The 20,478-nt window shown below is 39.5% G+C and overlaps 1 protein-coding gene across 1 annotated transcript in view; it reads left to right on the top strand.

Moving 5' to 3' along the window:
• MCOLN3 (mucolipin TRP cation channel 3) overlaps window positions 1-20,048 on the top strand; it is a 31,326-nt gene extending 11,278 nt beyond the window's left edge. Inside the window, exons 4-13 of the mRNA XM_014830135.3 lie at window positions 1,954-2,107; window positions 3,524-3,608; window positions 3,688-3,784; window positions 8,502-8,601; window positions 11,880-11,992; window positions 12,076-12,225; window positions 15,325-15,426; window positions 15,535-15,657; window positions 16,821-17,027; window positions 18,870-20,048. Coding sequence (XP_014685621.1) covers window positions 1,954-2,107; window positions 3,524-3,608; window positions 3,688-3,784; window positions 8,502-8,601; window positions 11,880-11,992; window positions 12,076-12,225; window positions 15,325-15,426; window positions 15,535-15,657; window positions 16,821-17,027; window positions 18,870-19,004 — 1,266 coding nt within the window. The 3' untranslated portion in view covers window positions 19,005-20,048. The remainder of the gene's footprint in view (window positions 1-1,953; window positions 2,108-3,523; window positions 3,609-3,687; window positions 3,785-8,501; window positions 8,602-11,879; window positions 11,993-12,075; window positions 12,226-15,324; window positions 15,427-15,534; window positions 15,658-16,820; window positions 17,028-18,869) is intronic.
• The last annotated feature ends 430 nt before the right edge of the window (window positions 20,049-20,478 follow it).

Here is a 20,478-nt window from a genome sequence, read left to right as displayed (position 1 = left end):
AGTGTGCTGAACTTAACCACTTGGCCACCGGGGCTGGCCCTCACACGTTGTTTTTGTGCAGGGATACTGCCCTGAATCGATAGACCAAGTCAAGGATCATATTCCAAGAGGAAGAGACAGGCAGTAATGAAGTATACAAGGATATCATCTGTCAGTTGGTTATAAGTACTGTGAAAAAAAGCCAGGCAGAGTGAATGAGTCGAGGTGGTCAGGAATAGTGTGAGGAGAGAGCAGACAAGAATGTGGGAGGCAGCGTGTGGCTGTCTCAAGGAAGAACCTTCCAGAGAGGAGGACAGCAAGAACAGAGTCTTGAACAGGTTCGTGTTTTATGTGTCCCTGTTCTAAGGGCTTTCCCTGCACCAATTCACTTACTCCTTGTAACTGTCCTCGAGTTACTTCTGTTTGGAGTCTAGACTGTGGTGAGAGGTGGATTGGAAGCAGGAAGACCACTTAAGAGGCTTAATTTCTTCAGGTGTGAGATGCTGGTGGTGTAGACCAGGGCAATAGCAGTGAAGGTGACGAGAAACAGTCAGTTTGGGGATATAATTTGAACGTAATGCATGAGTTTTCTGATGGACTGGCAGTGGAGTGTGAGGGAAGGAGACGAAAGGATCATTCCTAAATTTTGGCCTGAACAGCTCTCGACTTATGGAGCCATTTATTGAGAAGGGAATTATTGTCGAAGGAGCCGGTTTTTCTGTTTGCATATTTACATTTAGGATTCTTCTTAGACCCCGTAGGAGTCATGTAGGCAGATTGCTATCTGTGTATGGAATTCAGTGGAGAGGTCAGGAAGTGTAAATTGGGAAGTGGTCAGCATTTAGATGGTGTTTAAAACATGGGACTGGTTGAGACCATTTAAGCAGAGAATGTGGATAAGAGGGCTAGGACTGAATCCAAGGGCGCTCCCAGATGTACAGGTTGGCAAGAGGAGGCTTCAGCAAAGGAGACTGAGAAGTAACCAGTGTCCCAGAAGTTGAGTGAAAAAAGTATCCCATGAAGGAGAAAGGAGTCCCCTGCAGCAAAGACCATGGAGAAGTGGAGTTAGATGAGGACTGAGAACTAAAAATCAGATCTGGTAACATCCTGCTCATTGGTGGCCTCGACAAGGCCCAGCTCAGAATCCCTCCCATAGGCCCAGATTATAAATGATTTCCTTCATTTATTATAGAATGTTTCACATGCATCTTTTAGGAGAGTTGTTTATTTATGTGTCCATCCCACTAAATTCATTCCAAGAGACAGATGCCAGTATCCCTATCTTTGTATCACCAATTGTGCCAAACAATGTTGTTCATAGCAAGCTCTGGAACACTGAGTTTTGTGTCTTCCATCTATAGAAATCATTAAGAATTCAAGTTGACAGTTATTCCAAGGTACCATAAAATTCATTTGTAAAATTAACATTTTGTTTTATTTAGAGGATTCACTGGGACAGGAGAATATTGCTATAAAAGTAACTACACTGCATTCATACAAAGATAAAGATTTAAAAAAAAATTTCCTAGAAGAAGTTTTGCTAGTTAGCCTGGAACAATTATGTTCCACCTACTATATCATGGTAGTAAAGCAGAACTCTGACCTTGCAGAAAGCAGTTCAAAGAGGAAGAAAATTTGTATTCACACTGAATGTAAAAATCCATTCCTGAACACAGTTCTTTAAAGGAGAAAAGAACCTCAGAGATTATGTGGTTTAAGCCTTTAATTTTGCAGATAAGGAACCAGAAGCTCAGAAAGTTTGTGACTTGCCCGTGGTCACAGAAATGAGACTTGAACCCCAAACTCTGCCCTCTGCTGTCCTGGTGCACAACTTCCTCTGCAGATCACCGTGAATGTCGCCACCTAGAGGGCAGATGGGACCTGCCAGTCTCAAAGGCAGGGAGGGAGAGAAATCATGGCTTCACTTCTGCCCTGGCTGGTGTTCCTATTTTCTGTTTCTCTTTTTGGTTGAAGTACTTCAAGCTACGCAACATCTCAGTTGGGAATCATGCTTATGAGAACAAGGAGACGGAGCAGTCTGCGATGGCAATCTGTCAGCACTTCTACAAGCAAGGAAACATCTGTCCTGGAAACGACACCTTTGACATTGATCCAAAAATTGAAAATGGTGATATTCTTCTATAAGCTAGAACTTCTATTTTTAGCCTCTTGATTTATACGTAAAGTCAGTCATTGCATCTCTAAAAACATTGATTTAGTCTCTGCTATTAGGTCATAGTAAGAACTATATAGGAATTATCATGTGTCAGATACTTTACTATAACTCATGTTCTTCAAAGAAAAAACACAAACACCAAAAAGCCCAACAAGGCAAAGTTTATGATGATGCCCATTTTATAGAAGACTCAAGTATGGCTCAGAAAGTGAAGTGATCCGCTCGTGATGGAGCTAGTGAGAGGCAGTGCTGAAATTTGACCCAGCCTTTCTGTGCTCTAAGCCATTGTATTCGACTGCCTCTCATGCTGGAGAAGCAGTTAAATAGACAGATATTGTCCTTATGAAACATTATGCTTGCAAATTCTTGATGTATATAAAACTCCCTCCCCTTAATAGCACTTCACTATTCAGTATCTTTAGGGGTAAGTTGGGGGCGGAATGAGAGCCAGAACTTAGAATAGCTCAGCTTATGCTTTTTTTTTTTTTTTTTGAGGAAGATTAGCCCTGAGCTAACTGCTGCCAATCCTCCTCTTTTTTTGCTGAGGAAGACTGGCCCTGAGCTAACATCCATGCCCATCTTCCTCTACTTTATATGTGGGATGCCTACCACAGCATGGCGTGCCAAGCAGTGTCATGTCCGAACCCGGGATCCGAACTGGCGAACCTCGGGCCACTGAAGTGGAACGTGAGCACTTAACTGCTGCGCCACCAGGCCGGCCCCCAGCTTATTCTTATTAGTAAAGTTTTATTTGCAATTTGTACCTAAAACATTAGCTTAGGTTGTTGAGTTAAAAAACAAGTATTCAAATACTTTTAACAATATCCACCGGGACTTTTTTTGAGAGGGATAGTAAAGGATTACAGTACTAACTAGTGCAAACCTTCTAAGATACTGTCTTCCTTTTTTTTTTTTTTTTTTGAGTGCTTATTGAGGAAAAATTATCAACACATAATATTTAAAGAAAAATAGATCCTTTAAACTTAGAAAATTTTGTCTTAGGCACCCCAAGTGCTTCAAACCTATGGTTAGAACACTAAAAAGAAAGAAGAGGCTCAAAGTTTAGGTTTAAAGACGGGAAGGCAGATAGCATTCTATGGAAGACTAAACGAGAGAGAGTTCAGATCTTTCTCCATCCCTATCCACTCCAGAAATGTTGGAGCCACTGATAAAACAACATTTGTTGCTTTACAACATCTTAAAAACAAGCGAATCATTGTAACCAAGTAGTATGGATGCCTAGCTTATAAAATCTTAATTCAGGAAAATACTGGAATCTGAATATGTAGTCTTAAATCTATTATCCTTTCAAGATGCAGTTTTACTTACTTTAGGTGCCATATTATATTTTGGTCCTTTCTGTGGCAGAATGTTTCTTTGTAGAGCCAGATGAATCTTTTCACCTCGGAACATTAGAAGAACATAAACTCAATTTAACGCTGGACTTTCACAGGTGAGGCACGCAGATGGGAGTGTAACTTATGCTCGCGTGGATGTGTTTTCACTGCACTAAAGTCTCGTCTGTTTTCTAGACTCGTAATGGTGAAGCTGCAGTTTAAACTGAAGGCCATTAATCTGCAGACTATTCGTCATCAGGAGCTCCCTGACTGTTACAAATTTACCCTGACGGTAAGCGTGGGCCAGACGGAATTTGATTCTGGTCTGGAGAAACAATTGTTTTATCTAGTTATGTGTTTCATCTACTTGTATTAAGGTGTGATCAAATATATAGGATCTTTCCACGTGAATGTGCATAGGGGAAACATAGGTACAGCTAGCTCTGCTTTGTTATAGTGACTTGTTTACTCGTTAATTATTTGTCTTCTGCACCTCAGTGTAAGTTCTATGATGCAGGGACCTTGCCTTGTTGACTGCTGTGTCTCCAGTACCAAGAACATGCCTGGCACAGACTAGGTGTTCAAATACAAAAGGAACAGAGGTTTTTAGCTTCTGTATGGTCAGCTCTTAGCAGTCTGTGGCTGTTTACTTAAAGTCATTCCTAAGGGTTCTTGCTATTGGGTTTTCTCCCCATGGACATTTGCAGCCTTTGGGTTATTGCTCACAGCACCTTCCTTGTGCTGCCTCTGAATGCTCCGGGTAGTTCCTCCCCTTTCAGACTGCCCACCCTATCACTTCTATGTTCTCTGGATTCCAGTTGCAAATGGAGCCATTAATGTTCTCTAGAGAGCACACGATGCCTCTCCTGTGAGTTCGAGGGCCAGAGGATCAGAGTCAGTAACCCAATGCTGTATGGGCATATGCAGGATAACATTCGATACAACTTGCCTTCATATGATCCACCTTTCTATTACTTTAGCAGTAGTTTATGTCAAAAGCTTTGTCACGATACTCACCTAATTGGCTGTAAGAAATCAAGTTTTCAGAGATTGAGGTTAAAAAAACTTTCAGAATATAGTATAATGTAATAATTATGCATATCATTTAACCAGAAAAAGCACTAAAACTATAAGACTATTTTGAAATAGGTTACAAATTTTGATCTTAATATTAACCAGCAGTTATGAATTTTCAATATTACTTGACTCTGAAAAAATTGAGCTATTATCCACAGTCTTGTCTCTTCCCTCCTCCCCACTCTTGAACTGAGAAATGGTACTTTTCAGAAGTTTTGTAATCCTTGAAGGCTTAGCTCACCTGACACCTCCTTTGTGGATTCTTTTGTGGTTCCTCAGTTAGAAATAAGTTCTGTGCTCTGAACTCCCAGGTTTTCTTTTTGTATTTTCTATGGGCTCAGCACCTTCTCCTTTGTTTCAGGATTTTCTAGGTGTTTTTCACTAACTCTGCTAGACTGAAAGCTCCTTGAAGGCAGGAACTCTTTCATTAATCTTTTCATCCCTCAAAGAACATAGTAGGTGACTCAAATATTTGTTGAATGAATAAATGAAACACTTGTGAAATCTAGGTCCTTTCCAATGACTCAATACAGTAGTGAAAGCCACCTGGCCTGTTAGCCACATGCAGATGTTGCATTTTCACCATTATTGTAGAGTCCCCCCAAGCTGCGCCTGTGCCTTGTGGATTTAGCAGTGCATCTCATGGAACTGTGGGAGAACTTACATCCTGTAGGGTAGTTTAATAATAAAAACCATTAGTGCAACTTCATTGTCATAAGTAAACATGAACCAGGGCAGTATACCCCTGATATAAAATGCAGGGACTTCAGAGTCAGACAAGCCTAGATTTTAATTCCAGCTCACCAGTTAGTAGCTATGTAACTTTAGGCAAATTACTTAATTGGTTTGAACTGAAATTTTCTCATTTATAAAACAGAATTAATGTCCACCTACCTGAAAAGTTGTCGAGATAGAAGATAACATATATAAAAGATCTGCCTGAATATCTGGTATTTGGTAAATATTTGATTCATTCAATAGCTGCTTATTAAACTTTTCCTGGGTGTGCCCAGTTGGATTCATAGTGTAAAAGTACTACATTAGCATTTATCCATACTAGTTTGATAAATTCTTGTATCATGTATTTTGAAGCTCTTTATTAGGTGTATAAATATCCAGGATTCTTGTGTTCACTTGATGAACTGGCTCTCTTATCATTATGAAATGGCACTCCTTACCCCAGTAATATTCTTTCTCTAAAATTTACTTTGTCTGATGTTAATATAACCACTCCAGCTTTCTTTTGATTAGTGTGATCATTGTATATCGTTTTTCCATCCTTTTAATAGTAACCTGTTTGTATCTTATATTTAAGGTGAGTTTCTTGTTAAACAGCATATAGTTGAGTCTTGCTTTTTAATCCAACCTCACAATCTCTACCCTTTAATTACGGTGCTTAGACCATTTAAATTGCATGTGATTATTAATATTGTTTCTCTCTTTTTCTGCTGTCTTTTGGTTTAATTGAATGTTTTTTGGATTCCACTTTATCTCATGTATTAGCTTATTAGCTATAGCTTTTTGCTGTATTAGTTCGGGGTTCATAGTACATGTTTACCTTATTACCGTCTGCCTTCCAGTGGTGTCATACCACTTCATGTAGAGAATAAGATCCTATCGACAATATATTTCCGCTTTTCCCATCTTAGGCTTTATGTTATTGTTGTCATACAATTTACTTCCAGATCTGTTATAAACCACACAATACATTGCTATTATTTTTGCTTTAAACAGTTACCTTTTGAGGTAGTTTCAATAATAAGAAAAAAGTCTATATGTTTGTCCATGGAGCTACCATCTCCAGCATGCTTCATTCCCTTGCGTAGCTCCAGGTTTCCAACTGGTGTCATTTTGCTTGTGTCTAAACATCTTCCTTTAACATTTCTTATAGTGTAGGTCTGCCAGTGATGAATTCTTTCAGTGTTTGTATGTCTGAAAAAGAATCTTACCTTCATTTTGTTTTAAAGATTGTCACCTGAGCTAACATCAGTTGCCAAATCTTCTTTTTTTTCGTCTTCTCCCCAACGCCCCCCAGTACATAGCTGTATATTCTAGTTGTAGGTCCTTCTGCTTGTGCCATGTGGGACGCTGCCTCAGCGTGGCTTGATGAGTGGTGCCAGGTCCGCACCCAGGATCCAAACTGGCGAAACCCTGGGCCGCCGAAGTGGAGCATGTGAACTTAATCACTTGGCCGCGGGGCCAGCCACTTACCTTCATTTTTTAAAGATACTTTTACTGGTTATATAATTCTAGGGATTTTTTCCCCTCATGCTTTAAAGATGTTGTTCTTCCTGCTTACGTTGTTTCTGATGAAAAATCTGCTGTCATCTTCACCTTTGTTCATCTGTATGGGATATGTTTTCCCCCATCTGGCTGCTTTAAAATTTTCCTCTTTATCTTTGATTTTAACTATATGATTGTGATATACGTTGGTATAGTTTTCTTCATGCTTCTTGTGTTTGGGGTTCATTGAACATCTTGGTTCTGTGGGTTTATAGTTTTCATTATAGTTCACCTTTACTCAGTATTATTTCTTCAAAATTTTTTTTCTCTCTTCCCCTACTTTTCAGAGATTCCAATTACATTTGTATTTAGGCACTTGAAATTGTCCCACAGCTCACCAGCACTCTCTTTTTTGTAGTATTTTTCAGTCTTTTTTCTCTGTGTTTCATTTTGGATAGTTTCTATTGCTATGTCTTCAAATTCACTTATCTTTTTTCTCTATTATTTAATCTGTTGTTAATCCCATACAGTATTTTGTCTTCTTTGTTTAAGGAATTCAGCTTCTTCTAAGCCTAAACTGAGACGTGGTTGACATTAGTCAAAGTATATTTACTCAACAGATATTTAGTGAGCACCTGCTATTTGTAAGAGCCCGAGGCTCTTTGTGTGGGAAAAGCCCGGTTTCTCCTTGGCAAGGATTTCTGACTCATTCAAATAATACTGAGCATCTTCCTTGCATGAGGCTGTGGGCTGGGTCCTCCAGCAGCATGGGGATGGGCAGACACTGACAATGCCCTTTGTTGCTTGTCAAGGAAAGAAATTTACAATCCAATATGAGGAGAAACAGAGTGACTCGATTCATTACATTTATTTGAAATCTTATATGTGAAGTGTTATCTGATTACCTCACATGAAGAAGCTTCAGTAAAACTCATATAAACGTCAGACTTAAAAGAACTTTTTTCTTTAGGACTTGAAAGAGGAGGCACTAAAAAACCAAAAAAGAAAAAAACAAAAAAACAGACTAATTTTCTTGCCTTGCCTTTATGTTCCCCGTGTGAGGAAAGTAGAGGGAGCTAGAAGGGGAAAACAGTAGAAGGACTATGGAAGGTGTTTGGGCATGGCTTTGTCCTGCTTGGTGCCAGGTGTCCGGAAATGGTTATCCTTGAAGCAAGACATGGCTGTCGGTTCCCTGGGACCACATCCTTTGTAATACATATGGTTCTAGAGTGACTTAGAAATCTAGGCCCAGAATGAAAATCGAAAAAGCTCCACCTGAAATCTCTCAAGACCAAAGTAATGAACCTCTGTGTTAGTACGAATTGCAGTAACACTAAAAATCTGTCCCCAGTTGAGGCCCTGCTGGAATGTGGGGAAAAGCACAGTTGAATTGGCTCCTGCTCATGTCAGGAGGGCATCTAGAGGTGCTGAGAATGGGAAGAAAGGGGAAGTTCTCTTGTTCTAGAAGTCATCCAAGGCTAGACTACTGTCCTAGAAACATAGGATTTTAAAGATGGAGGAGTTCAACTTTCTTATTTCGCAGATAAATGAAGAGAACTTTCCAAGGTTGAACAGAGTTAGTAATAGGTCAGGGAAGAGAATCTGGGTCTCCTGTTACCTTGAAAGAGCTGTTTTCTGATTAATGCATAGAAGTATCTCGGCTTCAAAAACCATAGGTATGTTTGTGACCGTGTTCCTGTTCTTCACAGATAACGTTTGACAACAAGGCCCATAGTGGAAGAATTAAGATAAGGTTAGATAATGAGATATCCATGAGAGAATGTAAAAACTGGCATGTATCTGGATCAAGTAAGTGATGTGTTTTATTAGCTTTCAAAATGTTTATTAAATTACTAGTCTCAAGGATAAGTAGAGCATCAAATGAAAGGATTGGATCATTCCCAGGTCCCTAATTCTCTGCAGGTAGATCAATTCAATTGTAGATACCTGATGTTCCAGGCAATACATAACTTATTGGTAACCGAAATGACTTTTCCTGCCTTCTCCATGTGCCCTCACTGGCCCACTCCTTACCAAGAAAATGCTAACATCCCTCAGCAAAAAAATCACATATAGCCAAGCCAATATTTATTGAGTGCTTACTGCATAAGTACTTCCACCTACATTTTCCTCATTTTAGTATTTTTAAATATCCTTGAGATAGGCTGCATCCCTATTTTTAAATATGAAGAAACTAAGGTTCAGAAGAGAAACTTAGTGTCCATGGTCATACAGCCAAGGAGAAGTCAAGTAGGATTTGACTCTGAAGCATCCCACACATTATAGCTGTCTTCTATCTGGGTCAAAAAAAGTAGACTAAATAAGGAAAGGGTATATTCCTAAAATGTGGACATGAGGTCAGGTGTAGACTGAGTACCATTGAGAATTTTGGAGCTGAACTGGAGAAAATTGACTGGAAAGAATTTGTGTATCTCATTTTCTAGTCCCTTGTAAGTAACATAATGGTATGTTGTGCTTGACTTAATGAGTAGGTTGGGGGTCTTGGATTTTAGTGAGTGGGAGAATCATCGCAGGTACTTGCTTCGAGGCAGTTCTCCCTAGTTTCACATAAGACAGTCAGTAGGTCTGGGGTGGGGCCTAGGAATGTGCAGGTGGTCCTGACTCATACTACACTTGGATAATAATTGCTTTAGGGTTTCCTACTGATTAACTCACCAAGTTCAGAAGTAGTAATGAGATAGTAAGAGTAAATAAAATGAAATTTATTATTCCAGTATTCTTTTCACAATAGGTAACTTCAAATACATGAGGCTTTTGAATCAAAAATTTTATTTCAACCACAAAATTGTTTACTTGAGACACAATCCTGTTTTGTCATCTGTAAACATTGTAATACTTCTCCATGAACTTCAGAATAGGCAAAAAAAGAGCATGTGAAAGTGCTTGACACATAGGCTTTCTCTCAAATGTTTTTTTCTTGGTTTGTAAGTTGTTTTCTAAAGTAGATTCAGACATTTGTGTAATAATGAGATGCCCTTGGCTGATATTAACGGGATGCTTCATTACAGAATTAGTCGTAAGTGCTTTATTAGTATAGAGCAGTCTAACTTGTTAAATAAAGACACGCTCTGCAGCAGATCATAGGATGCTGAGACCTCTGCCACGTCCCTTCACCTGGCTGCACTCCTGCTAGCCAGGACTTTGCACTTGGGTTCTCCAGACTCTGCATGATGGCTCTATTTCAGCACTCAGGTCTCCTCTAAAACCTGCTGCCCCCTTGGTGAGGCCTCCCTTTACTATGCAATATAGATGAACCTCTCTTCTCCCGGTGCCCCTACACCAAGCTCCCTCATGTAGAGCAGTGGTTTTCAAACGTTAGTGTCCCAGGAGAACTTAGGAAAACACAGGGTCTGATTCAGTGGGTCTAAGGTAGGGCCAGAGAATGTGCATATCTGACAAGTTCCCAAGGGATGCCAAGAACCACTAATAGAATATGACAGATGCTGGAGACTGCAAAGGTTTGCATCCTGATTCTGCTACGTACTGGCTGTGTAACCTTGGGCAAGTGACCTTTCTGTGCTTCAGTTTTCTCACCTGCAAAGTGGGGATAATCACACCCACCTCACTGGGGTTGAGGATCAAATGAATTAATCCGTATAAAGTGTTTAGAACCATGTGTGGCCTATCAATACATGTTAGCTATTATGATTTATTTTATTCACGTCACTTACTCCTACCTAAAAGTATTTTGTTCATTTGCTTGTTTACTTCTTTGCTTGTCTCACTGCAGTAGAATAGAAGCTCCACAAAGCCAGGGGGCTGTCTGTCTTGTTCACTACTATATCCTCAGCATCTAGAAAAATTCTTGGCACATTGTGGGTGCTTAATAAATATTTTATACCTAGATAAGTATATTTTAATAGGGAATTCAGGGAGGCTAACTGTATGAAGAACGAAAGACCACAAGCTGTAATTAAAGATCTTTGAATGATGGTTGTGGTGATTTTTAAAAGAAGGACTTTTAACCTTCTTTAAATACTAATGGGAAGAACATTTATCAGGACTTTTTCTCTTTGTTGTCTCTGTGGAAAGAATGGTTGAATTATCTAAATTATTCTAAAAAGGAGGGTGAACGATCCATATAAAACTTGAAAATGCTTCTGAAAGAGGTAAAAAGAAGACTTGAATCAATGGAAAGGCATGACATGTTTTTGGACAAGAGATTTAACATCATGAATATGTCAATTCTCTCTAAATTAATGTATGAATTTAACATGATTTCTCCCCCCGCAAAAAAAAGTTATTGGTAGGATTCTTATTTGAAGTTGACAATCTGATCCTAAAGAATATATGGAAAAATAAACAAGCTAAAATACCCAGCAAAAATTCCAGAAAAGAGAGATATTTATCTTAAGGATTAAAACGCACAAAAACATCAAAAGGGTAAGATATAGTACTTGAATACATACAGTAATTTGGTACATGATAAAGATGGCATTTCAAATCATTGGGAATGATAGATTTGCTCTTTTGATTGGCAAAAATGAAAGATTACTCATATCCAATGAAGGAGAAGATGTGGAGATATATGTAGGGACATAAACCGGCATGATCTTTTTGAAGAGTAATTTCTTAGGATCTCTTTTTAGGAATACGCATATGCCTTAACTCAACAATTCCACCTTTAGATATCCATTCACCTAAAGAACCACTTGTGAACCAGCCCTGGTGGTCTAGTGGTTAAGATTTGGTGCTCTACCACCATGGCCTGGGTTATTTCCTGGTCGTGGAACAACGCCACCTGTCTGTCAGTTGTCACATTGTGGCAGCGGCTCATACAGAGAACTAAACTAACAACTAGGATACACAACCGTACACTGAAGCTTTTTTAAAAAAGAAAAGAAATAGAAAAGAATCACTTGCACCTGTGCACAAAGAGGATGTGGAGAATTATTTGTAGTGGGGAAAAAATGGATTGTCCTTATAAATAAAGTATTGTGCATCTATACTGTGGCATACAATGTAGCAATTAAAATAAATAAGGCTAACAATGAAAAGAAAAAAAGAAGCAGATGTCATCATATTAATGCCCCACTACATAAACAGGTAATCCTCTTTCCTTCCAGTTCAGAAGAACACTCATTACATGATGATCTTTGATGCCTTTGTTATTCTGATATGCTTGGCTTCAATGATCCTATGCATTCGATCTGTGATTCGAGGATTTCAGCTTCAGCAGGTAGGACTTGTTGCTTTCTAGGAATGCTATGAACATGTTGATTGACAGAGAAATTCACTGTGCCTCTCTTCTTTTCCCTAAAGGAATTTGTCAATTTTTTCCTCCTGCATTATAAGAAGGAAGTTTCTGTTTCAGATCAAATGGAATTCATCAATGGATGGTACATTATGATTATTATTAGTGACATATTGACAATCAGTGGATCAATTCTGAAAATGGAAATACAAGCTAAGGTAAAATTTTCCCTATTTATGTCAATTATTAGTGTTGTATTTGCACTAGCAGTAATTTCTTTTCCCAGAATGTGAGAATTTGCAGAGTAAATGATTTCTTTCAAATTTTGTATCAAGTAAACTTAAAAGCAGTAACAGTAATTTTCTTAAATCTAGTTAGGAAATCTCTTAGGCAGAGTTCTTTAAAGTGTGATCCACAAGCTTCTGCATCAGCATCCTTCGGGTACCTCAAGTTAGATCTACTGAATCTGAACTCTGGGGGTGGGGCCTGTGAATTCATACACACATCCAAGTAACTAAGGTAAGAGGTGTTTTTTGTTGTTCTTTCGAGAAATGCCAGAAACTTCAACAACAACAAAAAGTGTAGGGCTGGGTGAGAAAGTGAGGCCAAGCTGCTATTGTGGGAGTGCTTGCTGCTGTTTCCTCTGTCTATTCAAATTGAGAATGTTCCCACTTTCTTACTTTTCCCACTGGTGTGCTACAAGATTTTCCATTTCAAGTTAGGATTAACCCAGTCTAGAAATCAACCCTCCCCCCAAAGCAAAAATCAAGTTAAAAAACTAATATTGTTCAAATTTATATTTTTCTAGCCTTCACTGCAACTAAGTATGAGAATGAGCCACCTGGGGAGCCTGTTATGATTCAGATTCCTGGGCACAGACCCCCAAATGCAATGGCTCAGAAGAGCCATTTCTCCCTCATGTAATAGTCAGGGCAGGTTTCTCAGGTTGGTGAGTCACTCAGCTCCACGCAGTCATTCAGGGACTCATTTCCTCCCATCTTGTTTCTCTGCCAGCATTAAGGGTTGATGCTGGGTTGCCTCAAAAACAGATTGCAGCCTGTGGGAAGTGAAAACATGGTATGAAGGTAGCTCTCCCACAGTCTTATAGCCTTGGCTCAGGAGTGGTGGCCTTCATTTCTGTTCACATTGCATTGGAGAGAGAATTTAGTCACATCTAACTGCAAGGAGCACTGGGGAATACAGCCCAGACACGTGCCTCAGAAGGAGAGAATGGGTTTAGGTTGACATCGAGCAGCTGCCACCATATGCAACTGTGGTATATATCATTGGAATCGGGGTTTAACTTTAGGGATAACAAAGAGAGGAGTAAGGGGAGATTTGCAGCAGATCTTTATTTTTACCAACCTCAACTATCATTAACCTGAATAAGCTCTTAATGGTGTCCAACAATCTTTCGACATTTTTCTAGACCATTCACTCCCCTGTCTTACAGACAGTTATTTCATATGTTCTCATCCCTTCTGAAACCTCTAACACCCCTGCCCCATCCTCACTCTCAGCTGATGACCTTCTTTCCTATTTCATAAAAACAATAGAAAAATATAGAAATTCCACAAACCCCTGCTTCATTTATCTACCTACCAGCATCAGTGCCCATATACTCTGCTTGTTCTCTGTTCCTGTGGATATATTGTTTAAGGTACTATCTAAGGCCAACTCCTCCACGTGCCTACCAATGCCATCCCCGCCTGCTTACTCAAGAACATGGTTCCAGCTGTTCTTCCTTTTCTCACACATCATCAATTTCCCATTCTCAACCACGCCATTTCTATTAGCATGATTTTTTCTCCTTTCTAAAAAGACAAAATCTCAACCTATTTCTCCCTTCAGTTACTTTCCCATTTCTCTGCTCCCCTTTGTATAGCAAAAGACCTCAGGAGAGTAGTTAATCTTGTTTCTGATTCTGCTCCTTCCATTCTCTCTTCTATCTGTTCCAATTGGGCTGCCTTGCCACTCCATTGGAAAGTGTTCTTTCCCGTGACCTCCCATGTTGCTAAGTGCAACAATCAATTTTTTATCCTCATCTTGACCTATCAGCAGCTTTTAACACTGCAAGCCCTCCCTCTTGGTTGATGCCATTTTTCAGTGGGCTACCACTTACCTGATTTTCCTCCTAAATTAAACATTGGTCTTCTGACTTTCCTTTGCTGGCTCCCTCTCATCTCACCAACCTATTACAGCAAGAGTGCTTCAAGGTATAGGCTTGGGCATCTCTTTTCTGCCACTGTCTTGGTAATCTCATCCTATCTCATGTCTTTAAATAGTATCTATTTGCCAATGATTTCCAAATCTGTATGTCCAGCTTGGAATTCTTCCCCGAACTCCAGTCTCAACTATCTAAGTGTCTGTTCCATATCGTCACTTGGATGTCTACCTGGCCTCTGAAATTTAACATACCTAAAACAGAATCTCTAAAATCCCCACCTCTACAGTCCAAACCTGCTTCTCCATGGCCTTTCTAACTTCAGTTAATGGCAACTCTTTTCAGTTGCTCAAGACAAAAGTGATAGATTCATCCTTGACTCCTCTCTTTCACCAATCCCTTCTCCCCCACATCTAATCCAAGAGGAAATTCTATTGGTCTACCTTCAAAAATCACCCATCACCTCCACCATCACCAGCCTGGTCCAAACCATCATCAGCTCTCACCTATGTTATTGCAATAGGCTTCTCGCTTCTCCAACAATCTGCTCTCAACCATAGGGGCCAACACTTGATCATATCACTCCTGTTCAGAGCTCTCAAATCTCCCCAACGTATTCAGAGTAAAAGACAAGGTTGTTAAATTACCCACAAGGCCCTACACTACCTGCTCCCTTACCTCTGTGACTCCATATTCTTCCCTTTGCTCAGATTCACTATCTTGCCAGGCGCCCTTCTGCTTTGGGTCTTTGCACTTTCTGGTCCCTGTGCCTGGAAAGCTCTTCCTCTCGATTTCTCCTTGGCTTATTCTCTCACTCCTTCAGGCATTTGCTCAAATGCCACCTTTTCAGTAAGACATTCCCTGATCACCCTATTTAACGCAACCCCATGGCCATTCCTTATTCCTTCCCCTGAATTTTCTCCTCAGCACTTACCTGTAGCTAATCTACCAAGGGTTTTGATAATTTATTTCCATTGTCTCTCTCCCCACCCTAGAATGTAAGCTTCATGAGGGCAGGGGGTTTTGTCTGTTTGTTGACTGCATTGTCCTTAGCACCTAGAACAGGGCCTGACTCACAGCTACCCAATAAATATTTTTTACCCAAATGAATTTCTGCCATATAATCTGATTATTTTCTTCCACTCTGTTTCAGAGTCTAACAAGCTATGACGTCTGTAGCATACTTCTTGGGACTTCTACCATGCTTGTGTGGCTTGGAGTCATCCGATACCTTGGTTTCTTTCAGAAGTATAATGTAAGGAATTCCATGGATCTCCATGCTGTTGGTGTTTCCCTTTCAAAGTTATTGCACTGCTTTTGCTGAAGGACAGAGGAATTCTTATGACCTCTCTTACTTTTGCAGCTCCTTATTCTGACCCTTCAGGCAGCTCTGCCCAACGTCATGAGGTTCTGCTGCTGTGCAGCTATGATTTATTTAGGCTATTGCTTCTGTGGTTGGATTGTGCTGGGGCCTTACCATGAGAAGGTACTGATAACCAACTTTTTTTCTGTTCCTATGAAGCTTTTAGAATAGTGCCAGTAGTCTGTTATCCTTTTAAAATGATCTCCTTTTATTTTGTGATTCAGCCTTAAAATGTTGAAGGTAGTATAGTCGTCCCTCAGTATCTTCGGGGGATTGTTTCCAGGATAGCCCCCCATACCCAAATCCAGGGATGCTCAAGTTCTTTAGATAAAATTTGCATATAACCTATGCACATCCTCTTGTGTACTTTAGATTGCTTGTAATACCTAATACAACGTAAATGCTATATAAATAGTTGTTATACTGTATAGTTCAGGGAATAATGACAAGAAAAAAAGTCAGTACAGATGCAACCATTGTAGGCAGATGTGGAACTGAGGGCCGACTGTATATCCATCAGTATGTTTATAAACTGGTAAGTATGACCAACTTGAGAGGATAATTGATTCGCTCAACTGCCTCAACTCTGCTTATGGAGTCTGTCAGATAACTAAGTCCTTTTTGTCACCAGCTACATCAAATTTAGTCAATTTGATTCATCAGTGTATATTCAAGTAGGCTATTTAGGTAAGCCTTCCCAAGATGTGACCTTATTTTAAAAAGTAATACAGAGAGAAACTTGTGGAAATACTTGAAAATTTTGTTACCAGAGTTCTAATCTTGACTATAAGGCCATTATCTTAACTGAATGAACTTTATGATGAGAAGCATGAGCCTGCAATGTTGGGACCTGGGTATTTCTGCAGAAGCCTTTAAGGATCTCTTTCTATGAAGGTAATGGAGGGGGGCGCGGTGGGTAAGGCTTGACTCAGAAGATCGCTGCGGGTGTGGACCAGCCCCTCTGCCTTCAAATCAAGCTGCTTCTATTAAGAGGAGCATCAAGGAGGAGCTGCTTGTCTCAGGAAAAATAGTAGGCTTACACATGTTATGCATGTCACAAAGCAAAGCTTGTAGTTACCTCAGGTAATTTATTTGAAAGGGGTAACTTGGGATACCTGGCCCCATTATTTATTTATTTGTTTGTTTGTTTGTTTTAGAAATTATTTTATTGAAGTCTTATTGGCTTATACTGGTCCCATTATTTTTAAATATGGTGTCATGAATGAACTCTCCAGTCAGAAGGAATATGAACTAAAGTGAACATTTCTCTTTTCTTCTTTTTCCAGTTTCGTTCTCTGAACACAGTCTCTGAGTGCCTTTTCTCTCTGATAAATGGAGACGATATGTTTGCCACATTTGCAGAGATGCACCAAAAAAGTTACTTGGTCTGGCTGTTTAGCAGAATTTACCTCTACTCGTTCATAAGCCTCTTTATATATATGATTTTAAGTCTTTTCATTGCACTGATCACTGACACATACGAAACAATTAAGGTAGGTTCATCAAGAGCCATCAGCGGCAGCATTTTTCTAGAACTTGTAGAGAGACAGTAAAATATAGTACTTAAGGGGGAAGGGAATTGATGGAATGTTCATTTCTTCAGGGTAGAGAAGAAGGACTCCAGTTTTAGATACTGAGAAACAGAAATGAAGGAGAAACAGCATTTCTAGAACGTTGGAAGTTTTGTCTCTAAGTAATTGTGCTTTTGCAAACAAGCTTTCTAGTCATTTATTGGAATTATAAGGATCAGTAGGTATTGAGTGAGTAAAACAGATGGCATTTGAGAAAGACAAAATTTTGTGGGGAACTTTTAAAATCCAATTTTCATGAAGAAAAATTGGCCTTTTCACTTGGAGTGTGCTGTAACTGAACCCATTACCCTTTACAAGGCCCTGTGTGGCACTATCCCAGAAGCCTGGTCTCCAGAACAGGGGAGGGATTGATGTGTCAAGTACCAGCCATGTGTGCTTTATACGGCCGGAAGCATTATTTGAAAAGCTGTTATCATTCATATTGTCATTCACCTGGGATATTTTAAAAATCAGTTTGAGCCCTTTGAAATATGGAGAGGCAGAATAAATACCCACATTTATTTAAATTTCTAATAACCTTATACCATCAGGTATACTATTGGCATAGATACTTTCGCTTGAAGACTTTTCTTTCTGGTATGAGAAAGGTAATGAGACATGAGGCCATGTGAATGGTCCTGGGACAAAGAGAAGGCCATCAGGAGTTGATGGATTATGAGTTGATAATTGTGAGTAGCTTACACATGAAGCCAGGGCCATGCCCTCATTCTTACTGAATCAGATTTCAGGAACTGACTTTCCTCAGTACTTGCTTGGCTGTGTGCTTAAAGTCACCAAGGTGACTGGGAAAGAATTTAGTTGAACCTGTCCAAATCCGCCCCCATGGTCCTCTAAAAACTCACCACCCTGACTCTGCATGCAGAGAAAACCATATGTTATTCAAGGGTGACATCAAGATCTCTAAGAGTAACATGAGTTGACACTTCTCCATGACACAAGCCTGACACTCATGGTTCACATGTTAACTTCTTTCCATGGGCTCAGAGCACTTCCAAATGGGCAAGCTAAGTTATTTTTGATCCTTTCTGGTCAGGATATATTCTAGACCTCTTAGATCCCAAACGGATATAAATATGAGGCTCTTAAACAAACCTGTCTGTCCAGAAGAGAGACTCCAAAAGGGTGTGCAGACTGGAAAGGCCCCTTACAGCATTCAGATCTTTTCCCAGATACCTGGACTAGCTCAGGAGCATCCAGGGCTGTGCTGAAGTCTTCAGAGGAACGCTAGATATGCCCACCCCACAGCCCCCAACAACATCATTGTTAATTTACTAGACAGGCGCTTTAACCAACTAAGCCACGGTGCCGCAGCCTGCATCATTGTTAATTTAGATCAGCTAGGTTCCTTGTGGCCTGAACCAGGTTCCATCTAAGGTGTCTGCTTCACAATGGCCTGGAAGTCATGGGGTGCAGGGCAAAGTAGTGACAGAGGTTCTTAGACTTGGGACAACACTGGCTGTATTCTCCGTGGAAAGAATCAGACTCAGATTTGGCATGCCCATTTTGGGTTGAACCAGACCCACGAAAGAGAGCCCAGGAGGGCACTCCAGAATCCCAAGCCCACTTGACCTTAGCCAAACCTAAGAGTGGCTCTAGAGGCTACAGCTTCCTGCAAATACTTCGGAAGTGACTAACTATCCCTCTAGGAAGATCCCCTCCCTTACCAAATGATCTATTTTGAATTTGGAATAAACTTTTTTCAAGGAGTTTATTAACTAGAGCTTTTTTTATTCTTCTGTATAGCATTACCAACAAGTTGGCTTCCCAGAGACTGAACTTCATACATTTATAGCAGAGTGCAAAGATCTACCCAATTCTGGAAAATACAGAATAGAAGGTGACCCTCCAGTATCAATATTCTGCTGTTGTAAAAAGTAGCTGTCAGGCTGATCTGTGCTCTAGAGGAAAATGTGACGTGTAGCTGAGTTGGGAGACTCTCTGGATATTTTAAGATCAGGTGCAGCACATTCAAAGAGTATTATTTTGAGCAAATTGATAGCTGTAACTCATCAAGAACTATGTTTATATCTTAAAAAGCAATATTTAATGTCTTTTCTGCTTTATGTTTATCTTTGGTGAGGGAAGCCATTGGATTCTTGTTCTTTCTTGTTTATTTTGTCATAGCTTTAGAACGTGCTCTCTGCTCCTTTTTACTCTCACTCTTACACTCTTGCTTCTGGCTATTCTGACTGTGTTGATTGTGTCATCAGTGGAAAACATTGCCTGGTCTGACAGTGACTTTGGACAACTCACTAACCCTGCCTGGACCATTCTCAGGGGTCCATCCCTGAGAGGGAGGAAATGGTTGCTGTATATCCAGGAATCATTGAATTTTAAAATCTTCTCTTAAAGGGCAGAATAAGAAAGAAGCAAGCATCACCAGCTAACAATACAATATTTGCTTCTGAAGGACAACTGTTATTTCATGCTATTTATAGTTCTGGAGAGGATCAGGTTTTTTAGTATTCATGTATAAGTTTTCTCTCCTCCAGTGTTAAAGTACAGAGTTGAAAGAGTATCCTATACATATATGAAAACTAAAGCACATACCAAATGTATATTCAATCCCACAACGATAATTTTATTAGTAGTTGCATGCCTTTGCGAAAACTGTGATGTACTGTGCCTATCATAGGCATATTTAGTCTCACAGAAAAGAGTAGTGTTTTGGGGTCAGGAGCTGTAGTTTCAAGGGAGAGTTTCTATAATTCACATTAAAAATGTTTTGGAAAACAATTATGCTCAAAATTTAAAAATAAGTGGAAAATGTATGCCTTAAAAAGACACAAAAACAAAGTCTCTACCTCCTGCATATTGCTGATTGGAAGTTTCAGGAATTTTCACAGCATGAACCTTGTTTTGTGTACTGTTTATTCAAATAGAAATGAATTTGATGATGGACAATAAAGGCTTTCTGAAAGCAAACTCCTTTTTTTTTTTTAAGAAAACTGATTTGTTAATTTTTTATTTTGTTTTAAGGGCTAAATGAAGATAGCCTAGAGATACTGAAATCGTCTTATTTAACATAATAATGATCATAATAATGACTCCAGGTGTTGACATGTGAGGCTTTACAAGTATAAGATATTTTTGTAGTATTTGTTGTAGCTTTTAAAAAAGAAAAAATCTAAACCTCTAAGTGAGTTTTTCTCTTTTTTTAGCTTAGTTCTAAAATTCGTATCACAATCATTTTTAGAATTTACTAGAATGCAATGTGAATTTTGAAATCGTTTATCATCCGATACTTTCCTTTCCTTTTTGTGGGATTTTTGGATTAGCAATAATACTTTAATGGCAATAGGAAACCACTGAGCCAGTGTTGGACCTGGGGTTTTGCTTTGCCCTGAAGTCA

The sequence above is a fragment of the Equus asinus genome, chromosome 16 (genome assembly GCF_041296235.1).
Source record: "Equus asinus isolate D_3611 breed Donkey chromosome 16, EquAss-T2T_v2, whole genome shotgun sequence".
NCBI classification, from domain to species: domain Eukaryota; kingdom Metazoa; phylum Chordata; class Mammalia; order Perissodactyla; family Equidae; genus Equus; species Equus asinus.
The sequence above is the reverse complement of the archived record's forward strand: the minus strand, read 5'-3'. Positions and strand labels throughout refer to the sequence as shown.